Source organism: Myotis brandtii, unplaced genomic scaffold (genome assembly GCF_000412655.1).
Source record: "Myotis brandtii unplaced genomic scaffold, ASM41265v1 scaffold650, whole genome shotgun sequence".
In the NCBI taxonomy this organism is placed as follows: domain Eukaryota; kingdom Metazoa; phylum Chordata; class Mammalia; order Chiroptera; family Vespertilionidae; genus Myotis; species Myotis brandtii.
Genome location: NW_005370517.1, coordinates 331,044 through 349,799, shown reverse-complemented (window position 1 = coordinate 349,799; position 18,756 = coordinate 331,044). Strand labels below are relative to the sequence as shown.

Sequence of the window (18,756 nt, the reverse complement as noted above, 5' to 3'; positions counted from 1 at the left end):
CTTCGCTTAATCCCACCTCCTTAAATCTGTCACCAATGAATTTCATGTATAAATACGGATGTAACCCTGCCATTCTCTGGAGCACTATCTCAATTCGTTGAGGTTCTGCTTCCCGGCATATATCGACAGTTTGGCTCAAATAAACTCACAAAAATTCTTTACAGGTTTCAATGGTTTTTTTACGTTGACAATAGGAAATGTAAACCCGGAAAAGGCTGTACGTATAGTTATACCAACAGACAGCTAATGTGTTTGAAAATGAGGAACCTTTACGACAGGCAGTTGAAATACTAGGAAAAGTCTCCAGACTGCTAGTACGAGGACGCAGGTTTGATGAGGCGGCACTCTCTATTCAGAAAGAAAAAAATATTTATAAGAAAATTGAGCCCTTGCCGGTTTGGCTGAGTGGATACAGCGTCAGCCTGCGAACTGAAGGGTCCCAGGTTCGATTCCAGTCAGGGGCACATGCTCAGGTGGTGGGCTCAATCCCCCGTGGGGGACTTGCAGGAGGCAGCCAATCCATGATTCTCTCTCATCATGGATGTTTCTACCTCTCTCTCCCTCTTCCTTCCTCTCTGAAGTCAATAAAAAAAATACATTAAAAAAGAAAATTGAGAGAATTATCCAACTTGCTATAAGAAAACAATTGCTCAAGTCTTAGTTCACCTTCACAGAAATGACTATGTGGCTGCAGAAAGATGCATCAGGGAGAGCTACAGGGTTCAATGGGAGTGAAGACGGTGCTGCGCTCAACAGCTGCTTTAGGGCTATGACCAGCAAGACCAAGATCAAGTGTCAGAGGTCTGCAACTGGCCCCTCTTCAAGTACATGGACAATGACTACGCTAAGCTGGGCCTGAGTTTGGTGGTTCCATGCTGGGGTCCAACCCCAGCAGGTCCAGGGGTCCCCAAAGGTGTGGACGGAGTCGGCGAAGAAGGAATGACATGGAGACAGCCTTCAGTTGATCAGCAGCCTAGTCAGGACCTCTAGCCAGGATCTCCAGCCAAGTTCTGGTTAGGATCTGATCAGGATCTGATGTTTATTGTCTTGTTACATCTATATTTATACCAGCCGATTTTAATCCTGTCAATTTCTATTGCAAAGGTTAGGGCGTTTCTTATCTCCATTCCAGGGAGTAAAGATTATGTAGCTTAAGCGTGATTGTTTGTAGTTAAAGTGATTAACTACCCGCCTGGCACTTAGTTAAGGGGTTGTATCCCCTCCCTAACCTCAGGGAAAAATCCCCACCTGGGGAAACAACCTTTCTCGGAGAGGTGACCTTGGTTAAAACACATGGCGCTTAAGGAGAGCAAACATATTAAGAACAATATGCTATATATGCCAGGTCCCTTGAAACATATGCTGTGCAGATGTTTCTTTCCTGCAGCGACTGTGTCAAGCAGCAAGAATGGACCGGCTTCCGGCAGTTCCAGGAGGAGGAATCAAGAAGAAAGCCACAGCAGCACCCCAGGCACCACTGCTCTCCTCCTCCCCCACCCCCACAAAGATGAATATGCAGGAGGGCTGTGCTAGGCTTTGCCGAAGGGAAACATCCTCATTAGGCATTCATGGACTTGGAACTTGCCTAAGGGTACCCACATTTCATTGCAGTCTTGGCTTTGAATGCGAATAAAGGTAAATTTTGTTGACCACTTCCTCAAATCGCCCATTGTGCCTGCTCCCTGTGAAGCACTTTTTTTCTTTCTAAATACACCGGAAGGAATTAACCGGAAAAAGTAGTGTCACATTTTAATAGTTGATTTTAAAGTTTGCAAGCCAAATTCTAAGACAAATGATGTTCTAAGCAAAACAAAAGAGCCAATAGACATATTCTTTTTCTTGTAATTTATAGTTAGAGAATTTTCTTTGCATTTTTTACACAACTGCTGCTAAAATTGAAGTGTACTAGTTAAACAAAATATTTTAAACATTTGTTTTGTTATAGGAAATTTATCGCTTGTAATATTAGCTACATTTCTTTTTTTTAAATATATTTTTATTGATTTCAGCAAGGAAGGGAGAGGGAGAGAGAGATAGAAACATCAATGAGAGTGTCATTACTAAGAGGTGATGCAGGAGTTGGCAAACATTTGCTGAAAGGGATAGATTAACATTTTCCAATTTGCAGACCAAATGCCACAGAGGATACATGACAAAACAGGCTGGTCATTGCTGGATAAGTCCCTGAGTCTCCAGTTAGTCAATTAATGGACTGAAGGTTAAAAAAAACAGAAGGACTGCCCTAGCCTGTTTGGCTCAGTGGATGGAGCGTCGGCCTGCGGACTGAAGGGTCCCAGGTTCTGCTTTGGTCACTGGTGTAAGCCACCCTTGTCTAAAGGATTGTGATCCTAGGGACTTTGGAGAAATATCAGGTGCCTATTTCTGAGAAACAAATTACCCCCAGACAATAATGATGTATTATTTCTCCCAATTTGGTGGCTTAGCAATCTGAGTGGCTCTTCTGCTGGTCTTGCCTGGGATCACTCGTGTTAGCTGCAGTTTTCTGACAGCTCTGCTGAGGCTAGAAGATTGCTGGTTCAATTCCCAGTCAGGGCACATGCCTGGGTTGTGGGCTGGTTCCCCAGTAGGGGGCGTGCAAGAGGCAGCCGATCAATGATTCTCATCACTGATGTTTCTATCAATCTCTCCCTACCCCTCTGAAATCAATAAAGAAATAAATAATGCCCTAGCTGGTTTGGCTCAGTGGATAGAGCGTCAGCCTGTGGACTGAAGGGTCCCAGGTTCGATTCCGGTCAAGGGCACATGCCCAGGTTGAGGGCTCCATCCCCAGTGGGGGGGCATGCTGGAGGCGGCCAATCAATGATTCTCTCTTATCATTAATGTTTCTGTCTCCCTCTACTTCTCCCTTCCTCTCTGAAATCAATAAAAATATTAAAAAAAAGAAAGAAATAATAATTTAAAAAAAAACACAGAAGGAATGGAAATAGAACTCTGGGACCAATGCCTTTGGTCCCAACAGCAGCCCGGGTCCTAACCTTACAACAAACACCAGGGATCCTCCACTTCCAAAACTTCACCCTTACAAGCTTCTCAGGACCACACTGACCACACTTCCTTCTTAATCAGAAACCCGGGCGAGACACTGCCGTGTGCAGACCTCCCTCGCCGACCTCAGCATCACTGACCCGCGTTTAAGACCCCAACCTGAACCTGACACCGCCATCTTCCTAAATGCCTCCTGCACTTCCTACACGTGGGGTGAGCCGCAGCACCCCACAGCCTCACAGTCAGGACAAGGGCGTCACCTCTACAGACTCTTCATCTGGGCACCGACCCCGCGGGCACCCCGACCACCGACAGATGCCTCTGCTTCCCTTCAAATACCTCACATCCCGTTTCTACACGGGTCCCCTCAGCTACGTCCTCCCGCCGCTCCTACCCTCCCCCTCCGTCCCCGTGACGATTCCACGCTCCGCACAACACCGCGCCCACACGTCACCTGTGAGAAACCAAACTCCTACTGTGACGCAAACACTTCCGTGTACTCACCTGAGTTTTCCCTCAAAACGCCGCATTACAGCACAGACAGCGCGAACCCTTTCAACTTCTGCCCGCGTCCCGCTCCCTCTACGGTGGCCGAGGAGGGTCTCAGGCTTTTGAAGAAACGAGGCTGACGCTTTGCTGTACGTTTTCCGTGCAATCAGGGGCAATATGTCTGCGCCCACGCAGCGGGGGCCCTTGGGGGCCGCCATGTCGGGACGCCAGACTGCCGTACAGATGCTACAGCTGCGAATTTCACGCACGTAGCCAGGGATGGCGGACAGGTGAGAAGCTGCTGAAATGATCTCCTTTGCGGGCACTTGGACGCTTGCGGAAAAACGGGTCCATTTTGAGAGCTTCGTGATGCCAACACGGTGCGAGCTCAGTTGCTTTCAGCGGGCTGGGCAGAGAAGTGTATTCTCCGCTTTGTATTTCCTGTGCACACGCAAAACGTTCCCAAAGGATCCCTTAGGACCTCAGGTGGCGGAAGAGCAGCGCAGGAGGCGCTCCTTGTTCCACTTCTTGGGAACTTACGCACAGGTGACCCAAGCGCCTCATTTGGATATACCAATACAGACGTCAAAGGGTACTTCCTATTAATTAACACGGCCGAGCTTAACCAAAAACTAAGAAGAGAGAAGACATAGGGAACAAACAACGCAAGAAATCACACAGGTTTATTTACCAGAGAGCTGATGGGTTTCAGTCCTTGGCAGGCCACCCGGAGACACTCGCTGACAGAGACACACGGAGGTCGGTCGTCTAATTCGCCGCGGCAAGGAGCGCGGTCTCGCGGAACCGGTTTGAGAGAGAGAGACACAGGAGATAAACAATGCAAGAAATCACACAGGTTTATTTACCAGAGAGCTGATGGGTTTCAGTCCTTGGCAGGCCACCCGGAGACACTCGCTGACAGAGGAGACACACGGAGGTGGCCAAAATACGCCAGCAAGGAGCTCGGTCTCTTGACTTGAAGAGAGGCCTCTTAACAGTCTGGGCTCAAGGCAGAGCAAGAATGGCAGTTTGGCAGTTCCAGGGGGGAGGAGAACGGTTGTCTGTGGAGGGTAGACAAACGTCTGAACCGCAGCAGATTTGCTCTCCTTAAATCCTTGAAGCTGGGCGTCTTCAGTGTCTCATATCGGGTGCCATACACGGGTGCCGCCCTGTTATCTAGGTATACACTCAGGCGGGAAAATTGTGTACATGTCCAAAGCTTATCAATCCCACACACACACACATCTTATTTTTGGAGTTGTTTACAAGTTTTGGTCTAAGAATAAAATGGGGTCTACTTATGCTAACTTATGCTAATACAAAATGGAGTCTACTTATGCTAACTAAACTTATTACTATAACACTCCTAGAAAGGGACAGTATCACACACCTGTTCAAGGGACACCCACGGATAGCTCTGGCCAGAAAATAGTTGGCCTGAAGTGCTTTTTTAAAATATATATATTTTATTGATTTTTTTACAGAGAGGAAGGGAGAGGGATAGTTAGAAACATCGATCAGCTGCCTCCTGCACACCCACTACTGGGGATGTGCCTGCAACCAAGGTACATGCCCTTGACCAGAATCGAACCTGGGACCCTTCAGAACACAGGCCAATGCTGTAGCCACTGAGCCAAACTGGTCAGGGCCTGAAGCACTTTTTAATAACAGAAAGGTTTTCAGAAGCTGGTACAGTGTGAGGCTGGGCATCACCAACTAGGAGAGAGGAACTCTGGGAGAAGCCTAAATTGTCATGGGGGGTGGGGACCCTGAAAAAGGCCACTAAAGTGAAGGCAGTAAAAGTCTGGAATCAATGGCAAGGCCACATCATGAATCCATCCCATTACCAGGTATATTGTAAGGGTGGTGATGGGGCTGTAATCCAGGATTTAGGGCAAAGAATGTCAGATTGAGGTGTGCATGAGGCCGCTGTTAAAACTCAATAGTCCTGGAACCCGGTTCAGTACTGGAGTTTCTGGTTTAGGGGATGTGGGATGTGACCGGGAAATTTGCATTCATTTTAAGATTCTGAGGCAGGAAGCCTGTCCATCATCAGAAACAGCCCTGTGCTGGACTTACTGGGGATCATTTTGTAAGTTGTACACCTGAATCTAATATAATGCTGTATGTCAACTGTAATTGAAAATTTTAAAAAATATATTAAAGGATAAAAACCATCCTGGAATGTTCTCTCTTTCTCTCTCTCTCTCTCTCTCTCTCTTATAATCTTTACCTGAGGATACTTTTCCATTGATTTTTAGAGAGAGTGGAAGAGAGAGGGGAAGATAGAAATATCGATGTGAAACACATCGATTGGTTGCCTCTTGCGTGATCCCCGACCACTGGCCCCGGGGCCAGGCAGGAGTCTGCAACCCAGGTATGTGCCCTTGACCAGAACTGAACACGGGACCCTTCCGTCCAAGGGCTTATGCTGTACTTACTGAGCCAAACCGGCTAGGGGTGGAATGTTCTCTCTCTTTTTTTAAAATATATTTTATTGATTTTTTTTACAGAGAGGAAGGGAGAGGGATAGAGAGTTAGAAACATCCATGAGAGAGAGCCATCGATTAGCTGCCTCCTGCACACCTCCCACTGGGGATGTGCCCGCAACCAAGGTACATGCCATTGACTGGAATCGAACCTGGGACCTTTCACCCCGCAGGCCAACGCTCTATCCAGTGAGCCAAACCAGCTAGGCTGGAATGTTTTCTTGATACACACATTATGATGGGTGACTCCCCTCAGTCCCTCAGTCTTGGTTCAAAATATATCCAGAAAAGCCTAACAGAGCAGGGCCAGAATACCACCCCCCATCCCATTGCAACCTATACATTATTATAAATTAGTATCTATTGCTGTCTGTTACTCTTTTTTTTAATATATATTTTATTGATTTTTACAGAGAGGAAGGGAGAGAGATAGAGAGTTAGAAACATCGATGAGAGAGAAACATCGATCAGCTGCTTCCTGCACATCTCCTACTGAGGATGTGCCCGCAACCCAGGTACATGCCCTTGACCGGAATCGAACCTGGGACCCTTCAGTCCGCAGGCCGACGCCCTATCCACTGAGCCAAACCGGTTTTGGCCTGTTATTCTTCCTCATAGGATTTATCACCTGCTGAGATTGCACAATCCATTTACTGTCTCTCTCCCGCCATTATAAGGTCCATAAAAGCTGTTCCTTTGCCTGCTTTGCTTACTGATGGAACTTCAGTGGGTACTACAGTGTCCGGCACAATATTTGGTGCCTGAAAATATGTCTGAAGGAGTATAAATTACCCCAAAACCAGCATTTGAGATTAAATCCTGAAAGAGCCACCACATAGCAGAGCTAATTTCCATTTCTTTCCCAAAAGCAAAACTGTTTATAGTGTGGATCGTGGGAAACTATGGGACAGTTATGAGACTAAGGGAGAGCGCCCTGGAGAGTGAAAGAACCAGAGTTCCTCTCCCAGGAGAAGGAGAGGGAAAAGGAAGAGAAAGCACTTGTCTCAGTTCAGCAGGAAACAGTGGAGCTGGAAGCTTTGAAATGGTGGCAGCTCTTAAGAATGATTGATAGTCCCGTGGACAAATGCAAAGGCTTTGCTTGACAATATCCCTTAAGGATCTCACACCCCATCTCCCACATTCTCCATTCTTAGAGACTAAGATTCCTGTCACCCTTTTTGCTCTATTTATTCTGAACACCTTTTTCTCTCCTGCTCTGCCCAGTTTATATTCAGTTAAAGTTTCTACTCACACATGATTTTGGGGGGGACTGTCTGGTCAGCCGATGTGACTCAGCGGCTGAGCATCCACCTATGAACCAGGAGGTGGCTGTTCAATTCCTGGTCAGGGCATATGCCTGCGTTGCGGGCTCTATCACAGGTGGGAGTCATGCAAGGGGAAGGCGATCAATATTCTCTCTCATCAGTGATGTGTCCATTCTTCTCTCTCTCACCCCCTGAGGATAAAAATATATATATTTTAAAAAATAATTTGTGCCCTAGACTGTTTTTGCTTAGTGGATAGAGTGTCGATCCTTGGACCAAAGGTTCCGGGGTTGAATTCTGGTTAAGTACATATACCTTGGTTTCAGATTCCCTGGACCTGGTTTCTCTCTTTCTCTCCCTCTCCCTTACTCTCTCTCTGAAAAATCAATGGAAAAATATTCTAGGGTGAGGATTAACAATAACAACAAAAAAAGAATAATTTGTGGGGAGATAACTGTTCTTTTTAAAAATCTATTTTCACTGATTTCAGAGAGGAAAGGAGGAGAGAGAGAAACATCAGAGAGAATCATACAGATAGAAACATCAATGACCTGCTGCCTCCTGCATGCCCCACCCTGGGGATCAAGCCTGCAACCTGGACCTGGAATGGAACTGTGAACTCCTGGTTCATAGGTCCGATGCTCGACCACTGACCGACCCAGACTGGGTGAGACAACTGTTTTCTACAATTTTTTATGATCGCCTTTCAATGGCTCATTCCTGTCAGTGACAAAAAACTCTGATTAGTAATTTTAGCACAATCAGTCACTTCCCAAATCAACATACAACTGGTTTTTATTTTTCTGGGCTGGGAAATACAGAATCATTTCAAGCAGTGCTCTCCAATATAACTCCCTGGCATAATGCAAATTATGAGATTTCTCTGAGTAGCCATATTGTTAGCTACAAAGTTTTGTTCATTGTGCTGTCCGATGAGGTCGCTACTAGTCACACATATATGGCTACTGAGCACTTGAAACGTGCTTTACGGCACCCTTGAAACAGTTTTTATTTGTTTTGTAAAGATGAAAAATTTAGTCACTAATGGGAACCAATGGAAGACCAGAAGGTGAGAGGGCAACAGAAGCTAGAGGGTCCAAGGAGGTGGGAGCACCCAGGAGAGCACTATCCTGGCGGAGGGGGATCCTTAGTATCAATGCATATATTCCAATGCATATTGGAAGATGCCAGAACCAGCCTGGATCCTGAGATGTTTACAGTGGCAACTCTGACTCATCCACCAGCCTCGCCCTCCTAAGTGACAGCCAACTCTCCTTGCAGATTGGGGCTCAGTTTAAGCTGCTTCCCATGAGTGAGCAGATCTGGGAGCTGCAGACCATCATCCGGACAAAACAGCCAGTAGAAGGGACCTCATGTTTTCTGCAAATCATTTGATCAGATTTGTTGTGGAAGAGAGATTGGATGAACTGCCCTATAAAGAAGGCATGGCATATATGCATAATCCATGGACACAGACAATGGGAGGTAAGGGCCTGGGGCAGTGGGCGGGGGCTGGCTGGAGGGGATCCATGGGGGGAAAATAGGACATATGTAATAATTTCAACAATAAAGAATTATTTCTTTCTTTAAAAAATATTTTTATTGATTTCAGAGAGGAAGGGAAAGGGAGAGAGAGAAAGAAACATCAATGATGAGAATCATGGATTGGTTGCCTCCTGCACGCCCCCTACTGGGGATCAAGCCCGAAACCCAGGTATGTGTCCTTAACTGGTATCGAACCTGGGACCCTTTAGTCCCCAGGCCGATGCTCTATCCACTGAGCTAAACCAGCTAGGGCAAGAATTATTTCTTCTTTTTCTAAAAATATTTTTATTGATCTCAGAGAGGAAGGGAAGGAAATGTCAATGATAAGACTGAATTATTGATTGGCTGCCTCCTGCACGCCCCACACTGTGGATGGAGCCCACAACCCGGGCATGTACCCAGATCTGGAATTGAACCCTGACCTCCTGGTTCAGAGGTCAATCACTGAGCAACACCAGTAGGGTTTGCAAAATATTTTAATAATATTCTTATGCCAATTGCAGATCCCTCAGTACATTGAAACTGTTTCCTAATTGGTAAACTTTCTCTTACAGCCACAAATAAACCCAAATGGGAGTAAGTTTTTTGATCCTCTCTAGTTTGAATTTTGTTTAGTTTGCTTACAGTTCATGAGGGCTCCAATTACAGTGGACATATAGCATTATATTAGTTTTAGGTGTACAACATTGTGATAGGCATGAATATAATTTACAAAATGGGTTCTACTTAAATAAATTTCTGCTTCTATAAGCCACCCAGGCTATGGTATTATCTTACCACAATGAGAACAAACTAAGACCAGGCCCGTTTCCCGGGTGTAGACACCGACATACCCTTACACGATTAGCTGGTGTGTACAGGTGCCACTTAGAGATAAGATCACATGACTACCTGAATGCTGTCTCTGGGACACCATGACCTTCTTCTCTTCTCATCACTACTGCCTCTTCAGCTCCTGGAACAGAACCAGGTACAAAGGAAGTACTTGACAGAAACTCAGTATAAATAAATGAATAGACCCAATATAAGGCTTCTGTTTCATAGGTCCCTCTGCATAACATAAACTTCTTAAAGAGTTTAGGTAGATACACCCATTTTCAATTAACCATTCACACTGGCCTGGGGAAACTGAATTGATAAATGTATGCACATATACCACTAATCCAGTCTTAGCACTTTAGTGGTTTTCACTCATACCAACATTTCAGATACAAATTACGTTCATGTTTTCGAAATTCACTTATTACCTCCAAATAGCTCCTTTTATTTCTTCAACTGACACAATTGACCAATTGATGTATGTGTTTGGGTTAAGACCAGAGTATGCCTTCGTAGCAGTGCATATGTGCAATAGCAGGAAACTCTCATAACTTCCCAGTTTCAGCATGTAGACAATTTCTCTCAGGTAATACTTTTCAACAATAACCTGAACTAGAATTTTTTGATGAAATCTTTGCACACAGGATGACTCCTATTGGTTTCCTGTGACATAAAGTAACACGTAATTGGTCACTGAAGGTGAGACCACACTCACTGCATTCAGAAGGTTTCTATCCTGTGCACCTCTGGCCTCAGGCTCACCCACGGTGACTACATTCCTGTTTGCCAGAGGCCCACTCATGTTTAATACTGTCGGAGGGACCACAGAAGGCCCCGGCATAGTCACCGTATTAACAAGGTTTATCTCCTGCAGGACAACACTGGCCTGTGATGAGCTGGGATTCTCTGAGCGAGGAAGTATCGCCTTGACTGGGCCACCCCGTGTTGCTCTTGGGTGTATTTTTTTATGTGTCACAAGGGTAGACATGTAGGCAAAAGCTTCCCCACACGTGTTGCAGGTATAGGGTCTCTCTGTAGTGTGAATTCTTTGATGTTTAATGAGACTTAACTTCCGGGAGAAGAATTTTCCACACTCACTGCACACAAAGGGCGTCTTTCCTGTGTGAAATCTCTGATGTGCTATGAGATCGCCCTTCTGGATGAAGCCTTTCCCACATTCGTTGCATACATAAGGCTTCTCCCCCGTGTGAATTCGCCTGTGTACAGTGAGATTGCTCATCCGGATGAAGCCTTTCCCACATTCCTTGCATATACAAGGTTTCTCCCCCGTGTGAATTCGCCTGTGTACAACGAGGTCGCCGTTCCGGGTGAAGCCTTTCCCACACTCAGTGCATATGAAGGGCTTCTCTCCTGTGTGTGTTCTCTGATGTATATTGAGTAAGGATTTTTTGAGAAATGCTTTGCCACATTCAGAGCATTTATAAGGTTTCTCCCCTGTGTGCGTTCTCTGGCGTTCAGTGAGCATGAAGTTTCTGGAGAAAGCTTTCCCGCCCTCACTGCATTGATGTGGCTTCTCACCTGTATGAATGACCTGATGATCAGTGAGGCAAGACTTCTTCTTGAAGGCTTTCCCACAGTCACTGCATACGTGAGCCTTCTGTCTTTTCTGAGGTTTCTGAGGTTTGACGAGTTGAGACTCAGTGTTGAGGAGTTTTCGGCTTTCATGAAATTTTATTTCAGCCTGAAATTGTTCACCGTTAGCATGGAGAAAGGATTGTCCAGCTTTAGAATACTCAGTGGGCGTCTTGATTTCATAGTTTCTCCTCCGGTTAAGTAAAGAAAAATCTGATTTCATATTTTTTCCATGTGAGTCAAACATATGTTTTTGTCCTAACAGAGAATGGTTTGTGCTCTCATGGGCGGTATTTTCACATGTGTTACGTTGATGCCATTGTTCTAGGCTTTCATTTTGTAAGTGTTCTCGCAGATTATCATCATGTTTACAGATTTCTAGGAAAGAACAGAACAATGAACTTATCCAACATCTTGAATTGGAAGAAAGGTAATAAAAAATTATCCTGATACATCCAGCCCAGCTGGCTTGGCTCAGTGGTTGAGCGTCGACCTATGAAATAGAAGGTTTTGGTTCGATTCCCAGTCAGGGCACATGCCCGGGTTGCAGGCTCAATCCCTAGTAGGGGGCATGCAGGAGGCAGCCAATCAGTGATTCTTTCTCATCATTGATATTTCTCTCGCTCTCTCCCTCTGCTTTCCTCTCTAAAATCAATAAAATTGTATCTGTTACAAATTCCATGTTCAGTGTTCTTTGGATAACACAGTAATAAAAAGAAAGGAAAAGTAAAAGTTGAGTATAAAAACAGGTTCCATGATAAAATATGTATTTGTCTACTTCCTAAGGATATGACACACATGCAGACTGTAAAATATAGGCAATTTATGGTATCAGCAGACACAGGAAAGGGCCACCTTAACCAAACTGGAGAGGGACAGACACTCCTTCCACATTCCTCACTGCTGACTACTGTGTACCAACACGGTCCTAGGTTGGGGACACACAGACACAGTCCTCACCTACAAGGGGCCTACACTGCAGTTTGATGAAGCCACTTAAAGGACAAAGGCGTGCACAAAACAGCAACTGGTTGTGAAAACGGGTGGGAAGGCACAGTGGAGATCAGGGGTCCTCAAACTGTTTAAACAGGGGGCCAGTTCACTGTCCCTCAGACCGTTGGAGGGCCGGACTATAATTTAAAAAAAAAACTATGAACAAATTCCTATGCACACTGCACATATCTTATTTTGAAGTAAAAAAACAAATCGGGAACAAATACAATATTTGTTTTTGCATGTGGTCCGCGGGCCGTAGTTTGAGGACCCCTGGTGGAGATGGAGAGAGGTGGAGGAAAACAAGTTACATTTTAGAAGCCAGGACTCTGTGGCTCATTAGTGAGGTGGGCATGGCAGGAGTAAGGTGATAACACAACAGGGAGCTCCTAGCACCTGTGACTAACAACCTCCAGGAAAGAACCCCTGATTTTGCAACCCAAATCCTTCCCCACATCTCATCTCCATTAACGTAAATGAGAACTCCACTCTTCCCTGTAACCAGAAAAAACTTCTCAGTATCACCCTTCATCTGGTACTCTCGCTCACACACAGCATCTACCTCAATGATAAATCCCGCCTGTCTTCCCTATGAATATGCCCAGAATTGGACTAAAACCCCTTCCACATGTGGAAGCAAGTCCCTCTTTCAGACTACAGCAGTAGCCTTCTGCCTGCTTTTCCTGCTTCTCCCTGCCAGCGACTGTCTGTTATTTCTGGAATGTTTCTCACAGCCCATTCTGCTCCATCCACACCAGCTCCTGAATGTTTCTCAAACACATTCCTACCTTTTCTTCTGCTGGCCTCTCTACGTGGAATCTTCTAACCCAGCAGCCTGATGTCCCTCATCTCTTGGCTCAAAAGCATCTTATCAGAGAGGAGTTCCCTTCCTTAAAGAGCAGCCCGAGCCGCAGCAACTACTGCTCCATTCTTCAGAATGAATTTTTATCACAGCAGTTTTCACCTCATTGATATATAATTTATTTGTGTGTTTTGATTCATTTTCTTACTCCTTCTCTTAAAATGAAAGCTCTTGGTATACTTGTATGCTTTGTCTCACTGCTGTTATGCCTTGTAGAGGATGAAACAAGGAAGCAAGAACAGGTATGGAACACATTGGGCAGCATTTTTGAAAAAAGGTAAAAATCTATCTCTTTATGAACAACATATCATATCATGCAAATAATAGGAAGAAAAATTTTTAACATCATTTTGATGGGTATTAGAGTTAACCAGGACTAAATGTCCTCATTCTATGGTGGGGAGAAAATGAAAGTTTGAGGGAAGTGAATGCTACAATGGTAACATCTACAATAAACAAGAACAAAGTTCAAAATTAGAAAATACACATAGGAATTAATTTGAAGTCAGCAAGAGTATTATTTAGGCTGGAATGTACCTAGTTAAATGTTCTAGTTAAATCACATCATGAACAACAGATTCCTTTAGAGAGCGCTGTGGGTAGGGAACTGATATGATGGCTGGATGGCCAGGGGGGCAGGTGCACAGAAATGAAGGAGAACCTAAACTTACAGGGGTTCTCTAGGAGGGATGATAATTTTAGTTTCTTGCCGTGACTGGGAGCTCATCGAGAGTTGCCATCGAGATGAGTAAATTCCACAGAATAGTGTCTGTGGTGGATCACATTGGGGAGGTCGCACTATGGGAGTCTTGTGAGGGGAACAAAAGAAGCTTAGCTGATTAGAATGAAGAAAACTTTGAAGGATTAGTGGTTCAGATGAGAAAATGGAAACCAGGATCTAGGACAGAGATGGCGAACCTAATGACACGCGTGTCAGAGGTGACACGCGAACTCATTTTTTGGTTTTCTTTGTTTTGTTAAATGGCATTTAAATGGCCGATTTTTTGCATTGAGTTGACAGAGTAATTTGAGTTAACGAGCTCCTTAACGAGCTCGGTCTCGGAATGAATTAAACTCGTAAGTCAAGGCCCCACTGTATATAAAATAAATATCAAAAATATAAGTCATTGTTTTACTATGGTTGCAAATATCAAAAAATTTCTATATGTGACACGGCATCAGAGTTAAGTTAGGGTTTTTTTTTGTTGTTGTTTTTTTTAAAATATATTTTATTGATTTTTTACAGAGAGGAAGGGAGAGAGATAGAGAGTCAGAAACATCGATCAGCTGCCTCCTGCACATCTCCCACTGGGGATGTGCCCGCAACCCAGGCACATGCCCTTGACCGGAATCGAACCTGGGACCCCTCAGTCTGCAGGCTGACGCTCCATCCACTGAGCCAAACCGGTTTTGGCAAAGTTAGGGTTTTTCAAAATGCTGACACGCCAAGCTCAAAAGGTTCACCATCACCGATCTAGGAAGAATCTCAGAGTGAAGAAAAAGAGAAGGTACGAGAAAAAGGAGAGGAAAAGCACAGTGAGCCATTTTCCTTGGGGACAAATCATCCAAGATGGGGTGGATGTTAGAATGGACACAGGGGAAGAAAGGAGCAGTGCTCAGAAGACAGTGAGTACACTTTTGTCACTGAAGGGTGGCCTTGGTCAGTGCAGTCTCATAGCAGGGGAGGTGGAAGAGTATGCAGAAGGGAAAGATTTGAGTATCCTGAAAAAAAAAGGACCATGTCCGGGTGGCATGGCTCAGTGGTTGAACGACAATCTGTGAACCAGGTCACAGTTCGATTCCTGGTCAGGGCACATGCCTGGGTTGCAGGCTCAATAGCTAGTATGGGGCATGCAGAGAGCAGCCGATCGATGATTCTCTCTCTACAAAGTGATTCTATCTCTCTATTCCTCTCCCTTCCTCTCTCTCTAAAAACAAAACAAAAAAAACATATTTAAAAAAAATAAAAACCATACAACCAAAACTCAAGGTGCAGATAAAAAGGGATCAAATCCCAGAAGAGAGTAAGGGATCTATTTTTCTCTCAACTCCTACAAACAGAAAGGGGTCTACCCTCTCTCAATGGGAAGGACATACACTGAGGCACTGCTCACCTATCCTCAAATCCCTTCACCTCTGAGCCCCTTCTCTGAGCGACTAAAATGTGATTTCCACAGCCCCCCTATGCTGGTTCTCACTCACCTGAACGGGTTCCACAGTGGATTTCACCTGCCACTGTCCATGGTGCTTCTCCATTACCCAACTTGGAAAGTAAGTCTGGTTTGCTGGCCTCACAACCTGTTCATGGGGAATGATGGAAGCCTTAGACACACTGAATAGGACTTGGGGTCTGTGAAGACCATAGAATATAATATTTAAAGACTAAACAATTTTCACATTTAGACAGTAAAGGCTATTTTCTCAGGAGAAGGGAGAATATTCCTCTCTGGGGCCAGACAGAAAACTAAGATTCATTTACCACTTCAGAAAACCAGACATGCCAGAGCTTTCAGAAGCTGAGAATGGAAAGGCCACTGACTGAGGACCATCTGAGTGACACACGGGAGCTGTCCTCACCCACTGACACCAGGTGGCTGTAGGTCTCCAACATCACGTCCGTGTACAGGTCCTTCTGCTCGGGGCCTAGGAGCTGCCACTCCTCCCAGGTGAAGTCCACGGCCACATCGTGAAATGTCAGGGATTCCTGTACCAACTCCATGCTGTGTAATGGCGTGATGTCCTTTAGATGATATGGAAGAAATGTTAGTTTTTCTGCTCATTTTCACTTTATAGACTACACATATAGCGAGTGGAGTTTTAATTTAGTATACAGTTGAATAATCACATGCCTATGGTGGACAAAAGTAGTTTTACAGTTGTTCCTATGGAAAATAATACAATAATTAATAAACAATACAGCAATCAACTCTGTTTCACATACAACTGTAAAGCTACTCTTGGCCCACTTTGCATCTTATAATTGAGCATTCAATCATCCATGTGTTCATCCAATTAGGTGTTTCTAAAATATGAAGAAGTTAGCCCTAACCGGTTTGGCTCAGTGGATACAGCATCGGCCTGCGGACTGAAAGGTCCCAGGTTCGATTCCGGTCAAGGGCATGTACCTTGGTTGCGGGCAACATACCCAGTGGGGTGTGTGCAGGAGGCAGCTGATCGATGTTTCTCTCTCATCGATGTTTCTGACTCTCCATCCCTCTCCCTTCCTCTCTGTAAAAAAATCAATAAAATATATTTAAATAAATAAATAAATAAATAAATAAATAACATATGAAGAAGTTAAATGTTCTTGTTTCCTAGAAATACCACATTCATGTATTTGAGACACAATACAGGGTGTCCCCCAAAAATGTATACACACTTTCAATAATTATTAATTCCAGTAGGCTAAATCTGAAAGAAAGAAACATCAATTGAGCTATCAGTCTTAAAGTGTGTATACAATTTTTTTTGACACCCTAGATATATGTATACTTCTCAGATGAACAATGGTGGTTTTTATAGGCCTCTAGACATCCATTCATGAAGACAGAAAATGATAAAACAAACCCAAAGTCACCTGAGCTTGGAGCATTTTCTTCTGTTCTCTGAAAAGAGCCGGCCCCCTAGCCAGTTTGGCTCAGTGGATAGAGCGTTGGCCTGGGGACTGCAGAGTCCCGGGTTTGATTCTGTACAAGGGCACATGGCTGGGTTACGGGCTCCATCACCAGTAGTGTGTGTGCAGTAGGCAGTCGATCAGTGGTTCTCTCTCATCATTGATGTTTCTAACTCTCCTCCCTTCTTCTCTGAAATCAATAAATTTTAAAAAATTTTTTTTTAAAGAGCTGACAACGGGGAGGCTCTGACTTGGTATGTTTGGGTTTGCTTTAAATTTCTGATACCCGATTCTTCAACTTCTCCCGATTCTTCAAATTCCTCCGGTTTCATATAATTCTATTGCTTCTGATGAGTCAGAACCTGTGCATTAAGGAGAAAATTCAATGAGTGACATATTTGGTCTGGGACCCAGTGCCAACGTCCTCCTGTTCACACAATGCCCCTCATGTCCCTCCCTTCATTTGATCTCCTAGAAGTATTCACTCTTCAGGTCCATAAAGCCTATATTATAAATGTGGTGGAGGCCCTAGCTGATTTGGCTCAGTGGATAGAGCGTCGGTCTGCGGACTGAAGGATCCCAGGTTCAATTCCAGTCAAGGGTACATGCCCAGGTTGTGGGCTTGATCTCCAGTAGGGGGCATGCAGGAGGCAGCCGATCAATGATTCTCTCTCATCATTGATGTTTCTCTCTCTTTCTCTCCATTCCTCTCTGAAATCAATAAAAATATATATAAAAAAAATAAATGTGGTGGAGGAATTCCTTTATCCTGTGGAATTTAAGTGGTGCATTGTGAAAGAAGATGAGGGAAAAGCCATTGCAGGGGCAGAATAATTGTTCCTTCTATTCTAGGTTATTTTGCTGATCTAATAATTAAACTCATATCACAGAGATTAATAAGGAAAAAACAATCAAAAAGGTTAATGACATGTATACCTCCTATATACATGGAAGCAACTCAGAAAAATAGAATTTTGGCCAAAATGGCAAACATTATCACCTGAAAAACAAACCACTGTTACCTAAAGTCAAAAAGTGTTGGGGGGAGCCCTAGCTGGTTTGGCTCAGTGGGTCGAGTGTAGGCCTATGGACTGAAGGGTTCCAGGGGTCGATTTCAATCAAGGCATATACCTGGGTTGCAGGCTTAATCCCCAGTATGGAGCGAGCAGGAGGCAGCCTATCAATGATTCTCTCTCATCATTGATGTTTCTATGTCTCTCTCCCTCTCCATTCCTCTCTGAAATCAATAAACACATATATTTTTTTTAAATGCTGAGAACATTGTAACTATTAAAAAAAAATATGTTGGGGGTGGAGAGTCAATTAGGGGAGGTTACTGGGAAAAGCACAGTAAAGAAGCTTAAGGCGGTGGTGCAGATATAAGTCCTGCTTCCTCCACTGATAGTTTAGGTGGGTTTGGTATAGTGAGGGAGAAACCCTTACAGATGAAATTGCTCTGACAAATATAAGTGGCCTTTTTAAGGGGTAACTTCTACTAGGTTTTCAGCGCTTCTCTCAGGGCTGCAGTTTCTTCAAGCCAACCTGCTTAAAATAACCAATATCCCATAGAGGCATGTTTTAGGGTGGGAAATGCTCCCCTTCATACTCACGGAATTGGGTAAAAGAGAAAATTCTCTCGCAGAAACGACTAACAGATTTTCACATATATAGCTGGCTAGAATTGCACTATGTACTTAAGCTCATTTCAAGGTAATTCAATCACTAATGATGGGAACTGGAACCACCACATTTGACTAAGATGGACCTGGAATACCAATACACTGTCATATGGGTCACCTTGTCGCAGGGATGGAATCTAAAATACAAAGGAGTTTTTGTTAGGAAAGAAAAACGCATTAATGCATATCAGGCAAATAAGCAAGTGTCCTTGCTGTATATTCACCCATTAACTGCCACGCGTCCAAAACGGAAACCATCCCCACACGCCAGGATATTTTGAGTTTAACTTTAAAAATCAATTTGCAATGAATGTCATAAAAATAAATATATTCCTCACAATTTTGGTGTTCTTGAATATTTTCAGCTGAAAATTCTCACGAAAAATGATTTTAAAGTTGGTCA

At 44.2% G+C, this 18,756-nt stretch overlaps 2 protein-coding genes, 1 long non-coding RNA gene and 1 pseudogene across 7 annotated transcripts in view; 1 reads left to right on the top strand and 3 right to left on the bottom strand.

Annotated features, from left to right (window-relative positions):
• Positions 1 to 203, top strand: part of LOC102242325 — a 1,278-nt pseudogene extending 1,075 nt beyond the window's left edge.
• Positions 1 to 3,593, bottom strand: part of ZNF350 (zinc finger protein 350) — a 10,816-nt gene extending 7,223 nt beyond the window's left edge. For 2 of the 3 annotated variants that reach the window (XM_014528778.1, XM_005880736.2), the window contains exon 1: positions 3,511 to 3,593. The gene's annotated coding sequence lies outside the window, so the exon portion shown is untranslated. Of the gene's footprint in view, positions 1 to 3,460; positions 3,489 to 3,510 lie in introns of those variants that run through there. The other variant, XM_014528779.1, reaches the window with a different exon arrangement.
• A 5,659-nt stretch (positions 3,594 to 9,252) lies between these two features.
• Positions 9,253 to 16,675, bottom strand: LOC102261135 (zinc finger protein 350). 2 transcript variants are annotated; one of them, XM_014528775.1, is made up of 4 exons: positions 16,639 to 16,675; positions 15,639 to 15,801; positions 15,264 to 15,359; positions 9,253 to 11,584 (listed from the first exon to the last, which is right to left on the bottom strand). In XM_014528775.1, the coding sequence occupies exons 1-4, from the start codon at positions 16,651 to 16,653 to the stop codon at positions 10,266 to 10,268; spliced, it is 1,593 nt and encodes a 530-aa protein (XP_014384261.1). In that variant the 5' UTR covers positions 16,654 to 16,675; the 3' UTR covers positions 9,253 to 10,265. The 2 variants fall into 2 exon arrangements, with proteins under 2 accessions (XP_014384261.1, XP_014384260.1); XM_014528774.1 differs by having other exon boundaries at positions 15,639 to 15,765; positions 16,639 to 16,654.
• A 213-nt stretch (positions 16,676 to 16,888) lies between these two features.
• Positions 16,889 to 18,756, bottom strand: part of LOC106723807 — a 4,770-nt gene continuing 2,902 nt past the window's right edge. For both annotated transcript variants that reach the window (XR_001359535.1, XR_001359536.1), the window contains exon 2: positions 16,889 to 17,036. This is a non-coding gene — a long non-coding RNA (uncharacterized LOC106723807). The remainder of the gene's footprint in view (positions 17,037 to 18,756) is intronic.